Source organism: Microcaecilia unicolor, chromosome 3 (genome assembly GCF_901765095.1).
Source record: "Microcaecilia unicolor chromosome 3, aMicUni1.1, whole genome shotgun sequence".
In the NCBI taxonomy this organism is placed as follows: domain Eukaryota; kingdom Metazoa; phylum Chordata; class Amphibia; order Gymnophiona; family Siphonopidae; genus Microcaecilia; species Microcaecilia unicolor.
In genome coordinates this window covers 74,185,609-74,205,868 of record NC_044033.1, presented here as the reverse complement: position 1 = coordinate 74,205,868, position 20,260 = coordinate 74,185,609, and the positions used below count along the sequence as shown (strand labels likewise).

The 20,260-nt window shown below is 42.4% G+C and overlaps 1 protein-coding gene and 1 long non-coding RNA gene across 5 annotated transcripts in view; one reads left to right on the top strand and one right to left on the bottom strand.

Moving 5' to 3' along the window:
- Positions 1-20,260, top strand: part of RPS6KC1 (ribosomal protein S6 kinase C1) — a 335,059-nt gene that overhangs the window by 219,697 nt on the left and 95,102 nt on the right. For all 3 annotated transcript variants that reach the window (XM_030196044.1, XM_030196043.1, XM_030196042.1), the window contains 2 exons: positions 4,629-4,676; positions 7,784-7,916. In XM_030196044.1, coding sequence (XP_030051904.1) covers positions 4,629-4,676; positions 7,784-7,916 — 181 coding nt within the window. The remainder of the gene's footprint in view (positions 1-4,628; positions 4,677-7,783; positions 7,917-20,260) is intronic.
- The window catches only part of LOC115465521, a 74,547-nt gene that overhangs the window by 29,100 nt on the left and 25,187 nt on the right, over positions 1-20,260 (bottom strand). The window lies entirely within an intron of this gene.

The window sequence follows — 20,260 nt, the reverse complement described above, 5'->3', positions numbered from 1 at the left end:
AATGGGCGTGCAAGTGGCAGATGAAGTTCAATGTTGACAAGTGCAAAGTGATGCATGTGGGTAAGAGGAACCCGAATTATAGCTACGTCTTGCAAGGTTCCGCGTTAGGAGTTACGGATCAAGAAAGGGATCTGGGTGTCGTCGTCGATGATACGCTGAAACCTTCAGCTCAGTGTGCTGCTGCGGCTAGGAAAGCGAATAGAATGTTGGGTGTTATTAGGAAGGGTATGGAGTCCAGGTGTGCGGATGTTATAATGCCGTTGTATCGCTCCATGGTGCGACCGCACCTGGAGTATTGTGTTCAGTACTGGTCTCCGTATCTCAAAAAAGATATAGTAGAATTGGAAAAGGTACAGCGAAGGGCGACGAAAATGATAGTGGGGATGGGACGACTTTCCTATGAAGAGAGGCTGAGAAGGCTAGGGCTTTTCAGCTTGGAGAAGAGACGGCTGAGGGGAGATATGATAGAAGTGTATAAAATAATGAGTGGAATGGATCGGGTGGATGTGAAGCGACTGTTCACGCTATCCAAAAATACTAGGACTAGAGGGCATGAGTTGAAGCTACAGTGTGGTAAATTTAAAACGAATCGGAGAAAATGTTTCTTCACCCAACGTGTAATTAGACTCTGGAATTCGTTGCCGGAGAACGTGGTACGGGCGGTTAGCTTGACGGAGTTTAAAAAGGGGTTAGATAGATTCCTAAAGGACAAGTCCATAGACCGCTATTAAATGGACTTGGAAAAATTCCGCATTTTTAGGTATAACTTGTCTGGAATGTTTTTACGTTTGGGGAGCGTGCCAGGTGCCCTTGACCTGGATTGGCCACTGTCGGTGACAGGATGCTGGGCTAGATGGACCTTTGGTCTTTCCCAGTATGGCACTACTTATGTACTTATGTACTTATGCTTTATGCTGGCATTTTGAGCATTCATACTTGAATACATTTTTTAACTGAAAAACTGCATTATCTTTATGCCATGGCCATCCTGCTGAATACTGACCTAATCCTGTTCGGAAGGAATGGATCCTTAGAAGCTTAGTCGAGATTGGGTGGCAGAGCCGGTGGGGGGAGGTGGGGCTGGTGGTTGGGAGGTGGGCCTTGTTCTGGGCAGACTTCTACAGTCTGTGCCCTGAAAATGGCAAACAAATCAAGGTCAGGTATACACATAAAGTAGCACATATGAGTTTGAATTGTTGGGCAGACTGGATGGACCGTGCAGGTCTTTTTCTGCCGTCATCTACTATGTAATGTTTAAGGCATAACAACAGATTTCCAAGTGTTTTCAACAAGCAACCCTGCAGTGCAGGTTTAGATTAATGAAACAAATTCCTACTTTAGTGCTTTTAGAATTTTGTTTTTCACAGCTTTATGTGAAAATGTACAAGGGTGTGAAGACCTTTGCAAGGCACCATATTGAATAGAAAACCAATGGTATTTACTTTCTTAGCCTCTGCTTTTATTACATTTTGGAAGTTTTGTGTCAGGGTGCTGTAACTACCAAAGATGCAAATGGAATGTTAGGGATTATTTGAAAAGCAATGGAGAACAAAACTGAGACTATCATTATGCTTCAATAGAGGTCCTGTTAGGATCACATTTTGAATACTGTTGTGCAGTTAGTATCATTCCAATTTAAAAAAGGATGTGGCAGAATTAGAAAAGGTTCAGAGAAGGAACAGAAAAATAATAAAAGGGATAGAACAGTTCCTTTATGAAGGGACGTAGACACATTAGGCCTTTGTAGCTTGGGAAAAAGACGACCGAGGGGTTATGATAGAAGTTTATAAAATCATGGGCAGGGTGGAACTTTAATTAGGGGATAGCTGTTTATTTAACCTTTCAAACAACATTAAAAAAGAAGACACCCTATGAAACTAACAACCACCAGACTGAAAGCAAATGATAGAAAGTACTTTTCCACACGTGCATAATTGAGCTGTGGAATCTGTGGCCAGAGAATGTGGTCAAGTTTACTAATGAAGAAGGGTCCAAAACAGGTTTGGACAAGTTTCTTGGAGATAAAAATCCATAAAAGATTAGCTAGCTAGACTTGGGAGAGCCATTGGTCATTCCTGGAAACGAACTATGAGAAATGGGTCTACTTTTTGAAATCTGGATACTTATAACCCAGACAGGCTGCTTCGGAGACAGGGCCCTTGACACGATGGACCTCGGTCTGACTCAGCATGGCTTTTCTTATATTCTTATGTAATCTTAGAGAGTTGACCATACTCGTGTTTGCCTTTTGAGCACATCTTCTCATTCTTACATCGGTGTCATCATAAAGTTCACAGTGCAATCTCTCAGTCTACACAGATCTACCGTGACATGACAAATAGAAATCTTCCTGACTGAATTATGACATGAAATGTAGCACCATTACTCTGATGCTTTAAAACAATGCATTTACAATGAGGATATCTGATTTTAGATCTTTATAAAACATACATATTTTCCAGCTGATTTTGAGGCTGTATAAAATTGATGCTTTGCTATGGTTTTTTTGTTCCCAGGTCTGTAGTTAGATAGCTTTTTTTTTGTTGTTGTTATTTACTAGAACTCTTCATACACTGTGTTTTTTTTTTTCTTTTTGTGCAGGACAATGCATGTATATCTTCTAAAAAAAAAAAAGTAGGCAAGACACATAGGGGGTCTTTTACAAAGCTGTGCTAGAATTTTTAGCTCACAGTAAAAATCAGGTGAAGCTAAATGCTGAGACGCCCATAGGAATTTAATGAGCGACTCAGCGTTTATCGCCAGCTGATTTGTAGCACAAGTTAAAAACGCTAGCGCTGCTTTGTAAGAGACCCCCATAGAGCATTGCTCCTGGAATTCTTTCCAATCTCTCTGCATGTTTATGTGCGTTTGTGTGTTTCTGTTGTGTGCTTTTTACATGTTTTGTGTTTGTGGGGGGTAGCTAGGGCTGATGGGGAAGTTTGGGGGCGGATAGTTGGAGGACGAAACAGAATTTGCCTGGTGGCAGTGGTGCTGTTGCAGGAGGTTGTTTTTGGGAGTAGTACATTTGCAGGATGGTAGGGCAGTTGCAGGAGATAGTTTTGGGGATTTTGCAGTTACAAGGAGTGGTTTTGGGCAGTGGTGGGACCTGAAGTATTTTGGGGGAGGGGTGTTTGCGCAAAATATGCAGGGGTAGTTTTTCTGGAACAGTTTTTGTGGGTGGGTTAGCTTGTGAGCTGGTGGAGCGGTTGCAAGAGGGCCGTTGGGGATACAGCAGTTGCAGGGGGTATGTTTTGGGGGAGCAACAGGTTGCAAGGTGGTAGGGTAGTTCTGAAGTGGGAGCACTTTGAGGCCTGATGGGATAGTTGTGAGCAGGTAGTTTTTTGGGGGAGCTGGGCAGTTTACAGGGTGGTAAGTTGGGTAGTTGTTTGGGGTGGGGCAGTTCTGGGATGTGACTGTTGTAGGGGATAGTTCTGGGGATGAGGGTATTTTGCTGCATGGTGGGGCTTATGAATGGGGTGATTTTTGTTTTATGGGGCAGTTTAGGGTCTGGGGGAGCTGCAGGTGGGTAGTTTGGGCTGTGAGGACAGTCTGTAGAGTGGTGGGGCAGTTGCAGCTGGGTATTTTTTATGCTGAGAGGACAGTTTGGGGAGAGAAAAGAGTGGGGTAAGCAGGTTTGAAAGGTGGAATTCCCTAACTACTATATTTTATTCTACGTAAGTTTCTATGCTACAGAAGTTGGAATGATTTCTCCCATAGAATGCATTGAGCAGGATTTGTTTTATGGGGGGGGGGGGGGGCAGAGGGGAGCCTGTTTCTCTAGAATCCTCCATTCTGTTTAGCCCATTTTCAAACGTGGTGTCTTTTTACTGGTTTTTCCCCTCCATGTCAAGTTTCATCCCATTCTGTTAAATTTTCTGAGAATTATTTTGCTCTGAGACAGACAAATCAACAGACAGGAACATTCTAGAGCTTTTGTTAGGTTGTGCTCACTCACAGAAGTGGTAGAGACACCTCCAATCTCATTCCTTCTCTCCTCCAGGGCATTATACCTCTAGTTTCCTTCCTTTTCTTTCCAGGACTTTTCCCACATTCAATCTCTTTTTCTTCTTCCCCTGGACTGCCATGCCTGCAATTTGTTTTTCTTCACTTAGGACCCTGTTTACTAAGCTGCGCTGTAGGTGCACAAACTTTTTATCACGCGCTAAAAATTAGTGTACACTAATTCTAGAGACACCCATAGCAATATAATGGGCGTCTCTATTGTTAGCGCTTGTTAATTTTTGGCGCACGCTAAAAAGTTAGTGTGCTTACAGTGTGGCTTAGTAAACAGGGCCCTTAGAGTATCATACATGTAGTCTTCTTCCTTGGGATTCTGTATCCCTGTTCTCCTCTTCTTGTGTTCTAGTCAGGCTACTGTGTCTCTAATCTTCTTCCCTCCTAGGCCACCACATTTCCACTGTCCCTTCCCTCTGTTTCCCTTTAACTAGTTTTGTTGACATGGGCCAGGGGGACCGTTACACTGGAGGATATGCCAGTGTTTTTCTTTTTAAATAAGTGTTAGCAAAATTTTCATCAAGGAGAAAGAGAAATGTTGGGGGACAAGATGGTTATCTTGATGTACACTAAAACATTATTCATAATGCCAACTGAAATTTTGTTTTGTTTAGGTTTTACTAGTTTTGGATACCAGAAACCAACAGACTTTTATTCTAAAAGTAAGTATAGTTTGTTTATTACAACAGTTTTGATTTTTTACATTGTTTAGTTTTTATTATAACCCAAATTAATGTATTTCTAGTTTTCTCCCATAGCCTGCTTTTTGCCACTGAAGAGACGACCGTCTTGTCTCATATGTGGAGCCCAGGTACAGGTTATTGGGAAATAGAATTTTAGTATTATTCCATTTTAAAGCACTGCTTGTTTAGCTGGCCTACAAATATTTGAAATGCATTTCATTTATGTTTCCATCAGATTTATTCAAATGTTTAAAGTGCACATGGAATATATATTAACCTAATATCTGGGAAAGATTTTAAAAGACTGCACTGTGCGACATGCACAGAGTCTTGGTAGCAATATATGCTGTTTTGAATGAGATTCACTGGGCCTTTGATACAACGCTCTTTTTTTGTTTTGTACTGGCTAAGACTGTAACCTTTGCAAAGGCTCCCACAGTAGAGTGTGTGTGTAGTTTTTTTTCTTTGTTTTTTTTTGGGCTGTTAGTCTGCATCCTTTCACACCTGCATATTGATGCTGTTACTGTTTGGCACAATATGTGATTAAGTGGGAAAGTTGAATAGGCTTATATTGGGTATCGTAATGTCACCTGCAGCCATCTTTGAGGGTATGGGGAGGAGGAAGGGCAAAAGTTAGATAAAAGTTTGAGGTCATGAATGATAACCCATAGACCTTAATCCAGAAATATGCCTACCACTTACTATAACAAGACCAAAAGATAAGTGGTTTCTTTATGGTATCAGACTCCTGAGAGGGAATTAACACAGTTATATAATTGTGTGTAATTTATTCATTAAAATATAAATGATAGCAGTCATCCGTTTACCAGATTGCCAATGGTAACCGTAAAAAGCCATCTGGAGGCAGGATTTCTAGTCCCTGTAGCCAGTTTGGTGATTAGCCAACTTGTAGGTAATACTCCCTTTGTATGTATGTGTGTGTGTACACACACACACAGTTCTTGATTACTGTATGGGGCAGGTCAAAGCTGGATAGGAGGGAAGGAAAGGGACAGATGGGGGGACAAAATAGAAAGGGAGGGACATCTGGGGCAAGGGCAGCATGCTTATTAATGCCTCAGTTGCAGGAGAGATTGTGAGGGAGAGAAGAGAGAAAAGGAGTAAGCAAAAGGGACATTAACTACTTGGCAGGACATATGGCTTAAGATGTAGGGCTTGGAAGAGTGCAAGGAAAGAGGGTGTGACAGTCATTGGAAGGGAGTCTATGGGTATATGGTGTGCCATAGATTACCTGCTTTGTACTGGGAACTGTCAGGATGAAGAAGGTAGAACTGAAAATTACTGATAAAAGAGGTTGGGGAAGAGGAATTGGAAAAAAGAAGAACATGAGAGGCCAAGAGAAAGGGAGAATTATGAAAATATTAATATGATTTGTGAGGGGGAGGGAGAGTTCTCAACATTTGTAGGTGCAAAAACACTATTTTCTGTATTAGAGAATTTCATCTTAGTTGTGCAATGAAATGTTTTATTGGGTCTCCTGTGATATCTCATCATAACTATTGTGTATGTCTAAAATGTATCTGTTAATCATACTCTAAACAGCTCTTTCAACTTTCTCACCCTCTGTTTGAATCCAGACCCTCTAGAACCAAAAAGACCTTCATAACCTGTCTGTCTGTGATGGACACCTTCCTCCTATGCTACAATTTATTTTATTTTATTTGCATTGGCGGAAGAATATTGCTGTGTTTCTAGTCACACTTCTATTTAATATGGACCACAAAACAATACGTTTATCATGGTGTGAATTTCATCCATGCAATATAAAATGAATTAAAATCCAGTGGAGATATCCATCATGTCTTATCAGTCAACATATTGTGACTGTGCTTGGGCATACTGTGATACCCACTCTAACTGATGGCAAGGTAGCATTGACTAATTACTTGACAAAATTGTCCAGCTGCACCCAAACACCGAAGCTAGTGATCCACCCAGTGCATCTGATGGTGTTGGCTGCTGCCATGTGGAACACTTCAATCTGATTTCAAAGCTCAACTTATTTTCAGATCAATGAAGGATATGGTTATGGCATGAAGGCAGCATTCATATAGCCTTATGGGGGAAGGCGAGGTGGTAGGGAGCTCCACTCATTGCTCAACAGTGACACATACTGGTTAGATTCTGAGGGAACTAGCAGTCCGTAGCTTCTGACTGAGAATTGTCACTATGACCTAGATTGGACCTTGTTAAAATGGAAGAAAAATCCCCAGTGATTGTAAACCAAGGTTCATAGTGTCACAACATGAGTAGATGCGGATTCTGGCCGAACTGGAAGTCCAAAAGAAACAGCAAGGGCCAGAAAAATAAGAAAAACGAGTAAAAGTTGCTATTTTTGATTGTCAAAGAAAAGCATACTTTTTTGGTCTAAGGTAATATTACATTTTCAGGACATTCATTACTGAAGCTTAGTGCACCTAGAGTGTTTTTCTGCCTGTGTACGTCACTTCACAGTCATGCTCTGAGCCTTCTGTTTCCCTGTAAATGCTTTTGTATTTCATTCATTAGAAGGGTGGATCAGATTTAACCTCCAGTGGTACGAATTTCCTTCTTAAAACTTTTATCTACTTGAAGTTGAGGTTATCTGCTGTTTTCCTGTTCTCTTCCAGCCACTTTTATGTAACTTGGTGCTTTCCAATGTTTATGGAAATATGGGTGCATTTGATAGTGTGTGTGTTTGGGGATGGAGAAGCGGCCATCCTTTGTCTTTAAAATTTGGATTGATTTAAAGGTGTCTTTGTTAAAAGAAAGATAAAGAAGAAAGAAAGGTCACAGGGAAATAATACCGAGTGTCATCCTGATGACTTAGTTTGAGAGAGATTCTAATAAAAACATTGACCCATGTAATTGATTTTAATGGCAGCTTTGTGCCATCTTCTGTTCTCTGGATACCTGCCAGATGCCATCAGCCAAGCCTCAGGGGACCAAGGGGCATGAAGCAGCAGCTGAGTGGTTTTCTCTGAAGCCCAGCATAACTGGGATAGATTAGTTTGGTTGATAAGCACAGAGCACAGCAGGCTCCAAAGGCAGGCGAGGGTACAAGTGACCTTTCTGTTCTCTGTCAGGGTCTGAGGAAAAGCAGTGAGTGCAGCAGGAGCAGAAAGACCATCGTCCCCCGCTGCGTGCCTAACATGGTGTTCCTGCACAAGTATATCATCTCTGAGGAGTCTGTGTTCCTCCTGCTGCAGCACGCAGAAGGTCGGTCCCTGCTTTACCTTCCTTGTCAAACCACTGTTTACTGAATTTCCTAATGCTTTGTGGTGGATTTCTGTTACTAGTAGAACTTATGAAATTTTTTCTTTCCATATAAAAATGAATAACTAAATAACTAGGTCCACCTTACTCCCCCCTCATATGTAAGTATGTATGTGTGTGTATGTATATATATATATATTTTTTTTTTCCACTGTCCCTTTAAGTTGAGTGCCAGCCCTCTAACTGCATTTCTACCAGTGTGGGGTGGTGGTTCAATATTTTGTTTTCAATTGTTAGGGATGGGCAGGTTCCCTGGAGTCCTACAGAGCTTGCCTGTTCCTTACCATTGAAAATGTGATAGTGAAACAGCTCACTCCACTGTGAGGCCTATAGTTGGAGGACTCCTGCCAGTGGCGTACCAAGGGGGGGGGGGGGGGGGGGGGGGGGGCGGTCCGCCCCGCCCCGGGTGCATGCCGCTGGGGGGTGCCGCGACGCGCGCCTGGCTCCAAGTTTGCTATCTTCGCTCGTTCGCTTCAGCTCACTCTGCCCTGGAACAGGTTACTTCCTGTTCCGGGCCAGAGGGAGCTGCAGCGAAGTTAGCGAACTTTTTGGAGCCGACAGGTGCGTGCCGCGCACTCCCTCCCAGCGGCGTGCACCCCGGGGGGGGGGGGGAGGGGGAGGTGTCATTTCGCCAGGGGGGGGGGGGGCGCTGCACCCAGGGGGGGCACATCGGCGATCCGCCCCGGGTTACATCCAGGACTCCTGCTTAGCTTAGAGAGAGCAGTGATATGTATGTGTATACATATTAATACACACACACACACACACACCCCTCCTTTGTTCTCCCCATTGCTGCTCAGTATTGTGGAAAATTAAATGATGATGGCTTGTTGATTTGTCTAAACTTTAGTAACATTATTAAAAATTGTTAACAATCTGTTTTCCACAGGAACTAGTTTGGCAGAAACTGAACCGTATGTACAGGTCAGCTGCTGCAGAGACGACAGCATTTTCCATTGTTATGTTGTTCTCTGCCAAGTAAACCTGTTAAGAGTTAAGGGTTTGCAACTGCAATGGCGAGTAATATGTTCCCTTAAGAATTTTTTTTTGTTTGGGGGTGGGGTGGGGGTTGGAGTATTTATTCAGAAATGAGCCTTAAACAGTCAGTTCTCTGCTTTACTTTTCTATGAATCCAGCCAGTGGCTACACACATATGGTTTCAAAGCAGAACTATAAAGCTATTCCCAAAACCTCTGCTTTTCAAGTAGGAAGGGGAGAATGGAAACAGGTGGTACAAGAAATGTTGACTTTTTTTTTTTTGCCTCTGACACCTGGATTTAAGGATTCCTTTCCATCTATAATAAATGCAGATTATGATTTTAAAGGGCAGCCTCCCTGCAGGCACAGTGAAGAGACTAGATGGGAGTAAGGGCTGTGCTTAGAAGGGGGGTGGGGTGGAGGGGATGAGAAGTGTTTTCAGCAGAGAAATCAGTTGTGTGAATAATATTTTCAGCAAAAAAGTTTCAGAACTCCAAGTTTCCTGTTGGAATTGTCTAGATCATGGGGTTGTCTGTGCGCTGTCTTAAGATCCTCAAACCAGTCCAGTACACTGGATAACATAAAAAATATAGAACATGATAACTTTTTGGCTAATGTCAAATGTAAGGTCTTTCTCTTGAAACAAAGGCTGTTCCTTCTTCGTTTATTGGCCGATCTTGAGGATAATCTACGCAATATGGAAGGTAGCACTTGACTGTCAATAGGCCATGCATGACCTCTAGTTTTATCTTTAATCTAATCAACCTTAAGCATTTATAGTCCGCTTAATCCTAAAGATGGTCCAAACTGGAATACAATAAAAGTTACAAATGTAGACAGTACACAATGAAACATAAATGGTAGAAGCCTATTTTTGGAACAAGTAAGTTTTCAAACATTTATGGAACACAATATATGAGAGAGGTGGCTTTACTACCTATGTTAAACGATTAAAAATTTGCCCTTCTTGCAATAAAAAAGATCGTTCTAGCAATTTCTTTTAAAAATGAACCCCCTTAAATGAAGGAATCTGATGATCTAGTATGTTACCCCTTATAGTAGATGGAAGATGAATTAATTGAATCAAATGAATTGAAGTTAAACCATGTATAATTTAAAAAACTTATGTGAGTGATTTTGGTAGCTTTTCTCTGGACTGCCTCTACCTTGTATCCTTGTGGAGATGCAGTCTTCAGAACTGCTCTAGATGAGGTCTGACCAATGACTTTTATAGAGACTCTTTACCACCTTCTTGTTGCCTTTTGGTAATAGTTCTATCCATATGTACCCTACAATTCCTGTATTCCAGCAACCACATTGTTGTGATGTTCTGCAACCATAAATCTGAATCACTGAACAAAAGTAAACATCATGAATGCATACTATGGCTATTTTAAAAAGAAGCACCACTGTTAAATAGGAGGAAAACAGCCTATCTGAAGGGGAGTAATAAGGGTAGATTTAAGTAATAAGTAATCTTATCTGGGTCCCAAATTTAGTTGTGAAATAAGCTAAGTACTTAAATCTATTAAACTCTTTTTAAACAAAAGGCACGTTGTTATTGATGGTACTGATGGCACAAAAATTTGAAAAATATGTGATGATTATATATCTCTGGACGCAGTATAAGACCAGTGGGTTTGTGATTGTCCTCTTGACAATATATGAGCACTTTTCAAAACAATTTTCAAAAAATGTTTTCTATTATCATTGATCGTGTTATGAATTTTACAGTGTGGGAAGTTGTTTGATGGCAGTGATATCTCAAAAAGAAGACCAGGTCCAGCTGTCTAGGTTTAGCTACTGAAAGCATGAGGGACTGAAGAACTATGTATAAGCAAAAAAAAAAAAAAAAGGGAGATCTTAGAAATGTTGGCCTTCGGGTTTTTGCACAGAGTACTAAAATTCCAGCTCTCGTAATGTTTTGAAACTGTAAGCTTATTTTAATAGAAAATGTAAAGATAATTATTTTTAAAAAATACAGGCAGTCCCTTGATAAGTCTTAGTGTAAGAAGATATGATTGATATATTCCTCCTCTGAAACTGAGTCACCTTTGTATTTAAGATACAAGGCAGGAAAGTGGAATCCAGAGAGAACCCAAAGAACGTACCATGTACTCTGATTCACATGCTATTGATAGATTTCTTCTGGAAATAAATGAAGTAGAGAGGATGACCCCCCTCCCCCCCAAAAAACCCCCCCCCAACCAAACAAAAATATTTTTACTGATTTTCCAGACAGTGAAACAACCTTTTTTGTTTGTTTGTTCATAACTGGTAAAATGCCTGATACTTTAACTTCCTAAATACATGTGACAGAATGCCCCTATCTATCCACTCTATCAGATTAACTGTTCACTCGTCCTCTAGATTGTTCACTTGTCTTTAGATTGTTCTCTTGTCTTTTAGATTGTAAGCTCTTTGAGCAGGGACCGTCCTTCTATGTCTAAATTGTACAGCGCTGCGTAACCCTAGTAGCGCTTTAGAAATGCTAGTTAGTAGTAGTAGTAGTGTTCTGAGGGGCCGCATCAGTGTAGTACTTTAAAAGTACAAGTGGAAGATATTTTTATTTATTTATTTGTTTCATTTGTACCCCACATTTTCCCACCTATTTGCAGGCTCAGTGTGGCTTACATAGTACCGTAGAGGCGTTTGCCAATTCGGTTGATAGCAGATACAAAGTTATATTGTGGTCAGATGAGGTAGGTGTGGATCAGGCATCATGAGGTTGAAGGAAGTGAAGATTATAAATTGTCCAGTATGAATATTAGTTATGCTGGGTGCTGGGATTTATGTTGGATCGGTGGGATAGGCCTTTTTGAAGAGGTGAGTTTTGAGTGATTTCCTGAAGTTTAAGTGGTCACGGATTGTTCTCACAGCATTTGGGAGTCCAAATAAGTTGAGCGCTTATGTAGGAGAAGCTGGATGCGTAAATAGTTTTGTATCTTAGTCCTTTACAATATGGATAATGTAGGTTTACGTATGTTCGTGATGATCTGATTCTGTTTCTGGTTGGTAAATCTATTAGGTATGTCATGTATCCTGGTACTACGCCGTAGATAATTTTGTGTTACAAAGTGCAGATTTTGAAGATGATCCATTCTTTGATTGGGAGCCAATGCAACTTTTCTCGTAGGGGTTTAGCACTTTTGAATCGTGTTTTACCATATATCAATCTGGCTGCTGTATTAATACTTGCCTTGTGTTGGCCAAAAATATTATTGACAGTTAATTTTGAAATTATTTCAGTAGGTCCCATGCAAGCTGTTGGTTCCCAGTAGATGACAAAAGCTGTCACAGATGGTAGACATGGCAGTACAGTATTTAACTTGTACACTGTATATAATTTGTTATATCATAGTCACTCTACATCAGTTCAGTCCAATACAGTGGCATTCCTAGGGTGGCTGACACCCGGGGCGGATCGCCGATGCGCCCCCCCGGCGAAATGATGGACACCCCCCCCCCGGGTGCATCTTTACCTGCTGGGGGGGGGGGGGGTGCCACGCGTCTGTTGGCAACGCTCGTTCCCTACTCCCTCTGCCCCGGAACGGGTTACTTCCTGTTCCGGGGCAGAGGGAGAAGGGAACGAGCGTTGTCGACAGACGCGCGGCACCCCCCTCAGCGGCAAAACGACGGACACAACCTCCCCCCGGTGAAACTACACCCCCCCCCCCCCGGGTGCATCTGTACCTGCCGGGGGGGTGCCGCGCGCCTGTCGGCTTCGCTCGTTCCCTGCTCCCTCTGCCCCGGAACAGGAAGTAACCCATTCCAGGGCAGAGGGAGCAGGGAACGAGCGTTGCTGACAGATGCGCGGCACCCCCCCAACGGCGTGCACCCGGGGCGGACCGCCCCCCCCTTTGGCACGCCACTGGTCCAATATCTGCAGCATCGTCTGTGACATTGGAGCAAATGTGCCCCAGTTAGATCTAGTGTGAATAATATCATTTGTTACAACAATCGTCAGGTAGTAGTGAGATCTGGTGGAACTGGAGGGAGGCATCCTTCCCAACGAGTCTGCTTCCAGGGGATCTGACTATTTGTAAATCAGTGTATTTCCACCTAACTCGATGCTGCTACTTTGTTAAATATATATTTTTTAAAAGTTGGATGCATGCCCCAAAATCAGTGAAACAAGTGGGCAATCCAGGGTGTTGATGCTGTAATTAACAGATGCAGATCTAAAGTTTTGCTTTGATTGCCTCCATTAAACAGAAATAGTCTATTAAGCCTGTTTATTGGTAGTTTAGAAAACTATAAACATCAGGCAGATTCTACATAAATACTTCTGCACCGTAATGTACCAATCAATTATGGAATTATTATATACTCTGTTCAGAAAATGTAAGCTATTTCAGTATAAGTAAATTTTAATGTTCATTTTTAAAAATTTGTGTTTGAAGATCTACATAATCCAGTAAAGGTTTCCAGTCAGCACATCTGAAGGTTTTCTCTCATGCACAGTGCCTTGCTTTATCTCTCGATACTGGAGGGGATAAAAATTGATGTCAAATAAACTTTGAAAAAAATAGTTTTTTTTTCGTCTATATCAAAACTTTAAAGATGTTTTTAGCAAAACAGAGCTACATATCGATGAATTGAATTTAAAATGTTACAGCTTGAAGATTTCCTAATAGAATAGGGAGTATAAATTTCTAATAGGGTATGTGAAAAAGGATTTGCTGAAGTTGTTTTTCAGCAGAGGCTATGGGGATAGCTGTCTGGCCTGGGTCAGCTGATTGTGACTAATGCTTTTCTGTCTCTCTTCCCCAGAGGTTTACAGATGCTGCAGGGGGAAGCAGCTGGCTCTTCTGTGTACCTATATATTACTGAGTATCTCTAGTAGTGCTATAAAAATTCTTAGTTGGAGTTTGGGACCATCTAGCAGTGTTCAAGGCATCAACCATAATGCCTGTACATCAGTTGTATTGGAAATGTTTGCTTTTATGAGGCATTTATGAAGTGAGGAAGAAATTTAGAAGGTGATATGTTCAGAGAGACTGGAACCCTAAGCGGGAAAAGTTGTTGGTAGGAATGTGGGTGAATTGTGCTCCAGTCCACTGATGAGAGAAGGCCTTTGGTAGGTTCTAATTAGTTTCTGACCCATCCTTTCTGTGAAAGGAGAATGGGAGTATTTTATCCCAGCTGTTTTGTCAATGGGGGAAGGGGGGAAATAGTTCAGAATAAAGAGATGATTTTGGTTATGCTCGCTGAGAAAGGAGTTTGGAATAGGGAAGGGAAGAAAATTGGGGTTGATTTTCTTTTCACTATATTGTAATAAGAAAAATATTACGTATTCTCCGAGGACAAGCAGGATGGTATGTTCTCTCATCTGAGTGATGTCATCTATGGAGCCCCGGTACAGATGCTGCCCAGTGCTCCTTCATCTTCTGGAAGCTTTTGGCAGGCCAATCACACACTTCTCCTCTTCCTCCACTCTCTATCTCAGTTGATAACACCCTCATCCTCCCCGTCCCATCTGCCCGCAACCTCGGAGTCATCTTCGACTCCTCCCTCTCCTTCTCTGTGCATATCCAACAGACTGCCAAGACCTGTCGCTTCTTCCTCTTCAACATCAGCAAAATTCGCCCTTTCCTCTTTGAGCACACCACACGAACTCTCGTCCACGCTCTCATTACCTCTCGCCTTGACTACTGCAACTTACTCCTCACCGGCCTCCCACTCAGCCATCTATCCCCCCTTCAATCCGTTCAGAACGCTGCCGCACGTCTTATATTCTGCCAGAACCGATATACTCATATCACCCCTCTCCTCAAGTCACTTCACTGGCTTCCGATTAGATACCGCATACAATTCAAGCTTCTACTCCTTACCTACAAATGCACCCGGTCTGCGGCTCCTCACTACCTCTCTACCCTCATCTCCCCCTATGTTCCCGCCCGTAACCTCCGCTCTCAGGACAAATCCCTCCTTTCAGTACCCTTCTCCACCACTGCCAACTTCAGGCTCCGCTCATTCTGCCTTGCCTCACCCTATGCCTGGAACAATCTTCCTCAACCCCTACGCCAAGCCACCTCCCTACCCATCTTCAAATCTCTGCTTAAAACTCACCTCTTCAATGCTGCCTTCGGCACCTAACCTTTCGAGAAATATAGTATGCCCTATCAGATTGTCTCTACACTTGTCTTTTAGATTGTACACTTGTCTTTAGATTGTACACCTGTCACTAGATTGTACACCTGTCTTTAGATTGTACACTTGTCTTTAGATTGTACACCTGTCTTTTAGATTGTAAGCTCCTTGAGCAGGGACTGTCCTTCCATGTTAAATTGTACAGCGCTGCGTAACCCTAGTAGCGCTTTAGAAATGTTAAGTAGTAGTAGTAATCACACATGTACATGTGCCTTCCTGCCTGTCCGTCTTGCATGAGACCCACAGTTTTTCTTCATCCACGAAGCAATGAAGACGCATCTTCAATTTCCTCTGTCACAAGCTTTTTCTGAGGGAGATTAGCTCTTGCCTTCCTGCCTTTTCTTTACTGAGCTGTGTGTTTCAGACCTAGAACCAGTGGTTCAAGAAAAACTGACAGACGTCCCTTGTCAAGGAGACAATCTTTTTCGAGACAAAGTGGAAGAGGTCGCTGACCTCCTTAAGAAAGGGTCTGACATAAAGTCCTTGCCTCAGCTCATTCCTTCTGTGGCCTCTGAGGAGTGGAAGTCGAAAGGGTTCCTACTACTCTCAAAAGCATAGGTTCACTCCCTCGACTTGCCCTCCCCAGTAGGCTTAGACCTCATGCGCCCATCCTCATCAGCAATGGGTCCAGAATTCCCAACCAGCTCCCCAGGCTAAGTAGGGGATGAGCTTTTGACTGGTTCCAGCAGAACATATCCAGTATAAAAGCAGCCAACCTCGTTCCACTAAGGGAAGAAGAGAGGGGATTTGCCCAAAAAGAATTGGGGATTTCATCCCATCCTAGACCTCAGGGCCTTGAACAAATATCTGGTCAAAGAAAAGTTCTGGATGATTTCCCAGGCACTCTGCTCCCCATGGTTCAGGCAAACGATTGGCTATGATTTCTGGGTATCCCGACTCCAATCTCAACATGGCTGCCGCGACCTCTGGCGGCAATGTCATGGACTGCTACTAGAAGTTATGGCAGCCATTTGACAAGAGAACCGGCAGGGGCAGGAGTGAGTGGGAATTGCTCCTGCTCTGACTGCACTGCTGGGCCACCATTGCTTGTAAGGTAGGCCCCGGGAGGAGGAGTGCCTCCAGGAAGTTGGGGGTTCCAGAGGAGAACTTCTGTTCGGGGGGGGGGGGGGGGGGGGCGTGGAGGGGCTGAATCAATTTTAGGGACACTACACTGTTTTGGTTGTAGCCGAAAACACACTTGTATTTTTGGCCGAAACCGAAACAAGACCGACTGGATTTCAGGTCATTTTCAGCTCTGAAACTGAAACCAAAATTCAGTTGGCCTCTACTATGTTCCATTTATAAATATGTTAAAAAGCACCAGTTCCAGCACAGACCCTGTGGTACTCCATTATTTACCTTCCTCCACTGAGAAAATTGGCCATTTAACCCTACTCTCTGTTTTAAAAAAATCTTTTTAACCAGTTCCCAATCCACAACAGAACATTGCCTCCTATTCTAGAGCTTTTTAATTTGTTCAGGAATCTCTCATGAGGGACTTTGTCAACAGCTTTCTGAAACTCCAGATACACTATATCAACTGTGTCAACTTTATCCACATGACAGGCTTGGGACCTAACCATCTGCTCTGTTATCTGCCTACATATTTGTATACACAGAGTCAGACTCTACCTCTTTGTAAAATACAAACTGCAAGGCAGAAATATTCCCAAAATATCCATGATTAATCTAGACCCAATGACACCAGTTCACTGATGTGGATGGGAGATGTGTGAACCAAGTGTTTGAATTAGTGAGGGTTGGCAAATAAGGTATGCAAAATCGTAACGCACAAATTGATATATTGTCATACATGCTGTCTGAATGTGCATATGGTTTTTGAAAGATCTTAAGAACATAAGAATAGCCATACTGAGTTAGACCAGTATTCTGCTTCCAAAAGTGTGACCAATCCAGGTCACAAGTACCTGACAGAAACCCAATTAGTAGCAACATTCCATGCTACCAATCCCAGGGCAAGCAGTGGCGTCCCCCATGTCCATCTCAATAACAAAATAACATAATCGCATAGAAATATTAATATCCAGGTCCAAAACAGGTTGTTTACAAACAGGTTTTCTGTGGCACGTTTTCTTATTTGGCAGCTAGCCACTGTAATAAATTTCCTGTTGATCTATAAGTAGGCTTCGAAAGCTAATCAAGAAATGTATTAAGTTATGTCCAATAAAAAAGGTATCTTATTTTCTTTTCCATGTTTTTTTTTGTTTGATTTCTATTGATAACCTGTTGATCTATGAAGGCAATCTGATTATATGTTTTTTTGAAAACTGTTGAAAACCTTTTAAACATCAATAGACATAGTTAGAGCACCGGTCTTGTAATCCAGAGGTGGCCGGTTCAAATCCCACTGGTACTACTGAAAAAAGCCGACCCTGACAAAAACCTTTTAAAGACAAATGTGACTGTTATTTTCCTTGACAGTCAGTTGACCTTCATGTGTAATATTCCTGGAGTTGGTCCAGATTACTCTTTTGTGAGTCATACTGAACTTTTGTGGTGTGGGATACAAGTGTCATCTATTATTATTATTATTATTATTGTTATGGATGTTTCCTCCAGGAACTTTTCCAAACCTTTTTTAAACCCAGTTAAGCTAACCACCGTTACCACATCCTCTGGCAATGAGTTCCAAAGCATAACTATTCTTTGAGTGAAAAAATATTTCCTTCTGTTTGTTTTAAAAGTATGTCTTTGTAATTTCATTGAATGTCCCTTGGTCGTTATACTTTCTGAAAGAGTGAAAAATTGGTTTAATTTTACCCGTTCTATACCACTCAGGATTTTGTACACCTCAATCATATCGCCTCTCAGCTGTCTGTTTTCCAAGCTGAGGAGCCGTAACCACTTTAGCCTTCCCTCATATGGAAGGAATTCCATCATCTTTATCATTTTGGTTGCTCTTCTTGAGCGTTTTCTAATTTTGCTATATCTTTTTTTTGAAATATGGTGACCAGAATTGAATTCAGTACTCAAGGTGAGATTGCACCATGGAGACATACAGAGGCATTATTGGATTCTTGGTCTTATTTTGCATTACGTTCTTAATAATTTCTAGCATCCTGTTTGAATTTTTTAGCTGCCACAGCACACTAGGCAGAAGATTTCAGGGTAATGTTTATAATAATACATAGCTCTTTTTCTTGAGTGCTGATTGCTAAGGTGGATACTAGCGTCAGGTAACAATGATTTGCATTAGTCTTCCCAATGTGCATCACTTGCATTTTTCCACATTAAATTTCATCTGCCATTTGGATGCCCACTCTTCCAGTTTCCTGAGGTCTTCCTGCAATTTTTCACAATCCGCATGTGTTTTGACAACTTTGAATAGTTTTGTGTCATCTGCAAATTAAATTACCTCACTCGTCATTCCGATTTCCAGATCATTTATAAATATGTTAAGCAGCACCGATCCCAGTACAGATACCTGCAAATTTCCACTATTTAACCTCCTCCATTGAGAAAAATGACCTTTTAACCTTACCGTCTGTTTTCTGTCCAGTAACCTATTCCGAATTCACAGAAGGACATTGCCTCCTATCCCATGGCTTTTTAATTTTCTTAGACATCTCTTATGAGGAACTTTGTCAAAAGCTTTCTGAAAATCTAGATACACTATATCTTAGGATTTAGTTTGCTTCTTGTGAGCCTGTAGATAAGTATTTCATTCTTCTTAGTTTTCTGTATACACGTTTAAATAACTCTGGAGAGTCCTTAAAGAATTCTGTGCATTGTCAGGTTGCAGTTGATCATTTATATATTTATTTATGTTTGTTAAAAGTGTTTTTGAAATAAAATTATGGTATCTTTTTTATATTTGAATACCACTTAAAGGAACGTGCTGGACGTCAGGACTCTCAGCACAGATCAGCGAAAGCACAGGAGACTGGTGCTGAAGAAGACTAAGGCTGGCGGGGGTTGAGGACCCCTGCCAGCAAAGGTACCTTGTGGCAGTGGTAGTGGCACGGGGGGGGGGGGGGGGGTTGAAAGTGAAGGGGGCCAGGACTAAATCTGTGGGGGGCCCATGCCCCCGTGGCCTCACTTTGCTACGCCCCTGCCTTGGAAGCTAGTGACCTTCTGATCTTTGAGGCCAGGCCTGGTTTGGATTAACCTTTAAGACAAGACTAGTGAAACTAGTGACTGTGGGGCCCTGTCAGGAACAGGTTTGCAGGAAGATGATTAAAAGAATTTAAATAGACTTTTTTGTTCTTAGTTTATCTATTCTGTGACGGAATCAGGCTTTATTTACTTGTGAGCATAATTTTTTTTTGTTACATTTGTACCCCGCGCTTTCCCACTCATGGCAGGCTAAATGCGGCTTACATATTGTATACAGGTACTTATTTGTACCTGGGGCAATGGAGGGTTAAGTGACTTGCCCAGAGTCACAAGGAGCCCAGAGTCATACTGCTACACAAGCATTAACCAGTTAGCATGTGTTTATGCACATTCCTATATTTAACAAAAGCTCATCAATTTTAAGCTTATTTTATACAGGCAACATAGGCGCTTATGTGCCTTTTACAAACAAGCTCTCAGAATCCATCTCCATAGCATGCAAATGGCAGTGCACATATTTACATTAGCTCCAAAGTTGGTGTAAATGTGTGTGTGCACTCTACGCATGTTTCTCTGCATTTTATAAAATACATGTGTTTATCACAACAAATCTGCTGCACTCAAACTATGCCCCCCCCCCCCCCCCCGAATGCCTATAAGTTGCATGATTTTACAAAGCAGGTACATATATGCCTGTAAATAGCCACACAATTTTTAAATGGCCTTTTCCACACATAAAAGTGACTGAACGACTGGCTTAACATGGCATCAGTGCAGTGGCGTTCCTAGGGGGGCGGACACCTGGGGCAGCGCGGACCCCCCCCCCCCCCCCCGGCGAAAGAGCCCCCCCTCCCGGGTGCATGCCGCTGGGGGGGTGTGCCGCAGCGCGCGCCTGCTGCGAGTTTACTAACTTTGCTCGTTCGCTGCAGCTCCCTCTGCCCCGGAACAGGAATTAACCTGTTCCGGGGCAGAGGGAGCTGCAGCGAATGAGAGAAGTTAGCGAACTCTCGCAACAGGCGCGCGCCACGGCACCCCCCAGCGGCGTGCACCCGGGGCGGACCGCCCCCACCGCCCCCCCT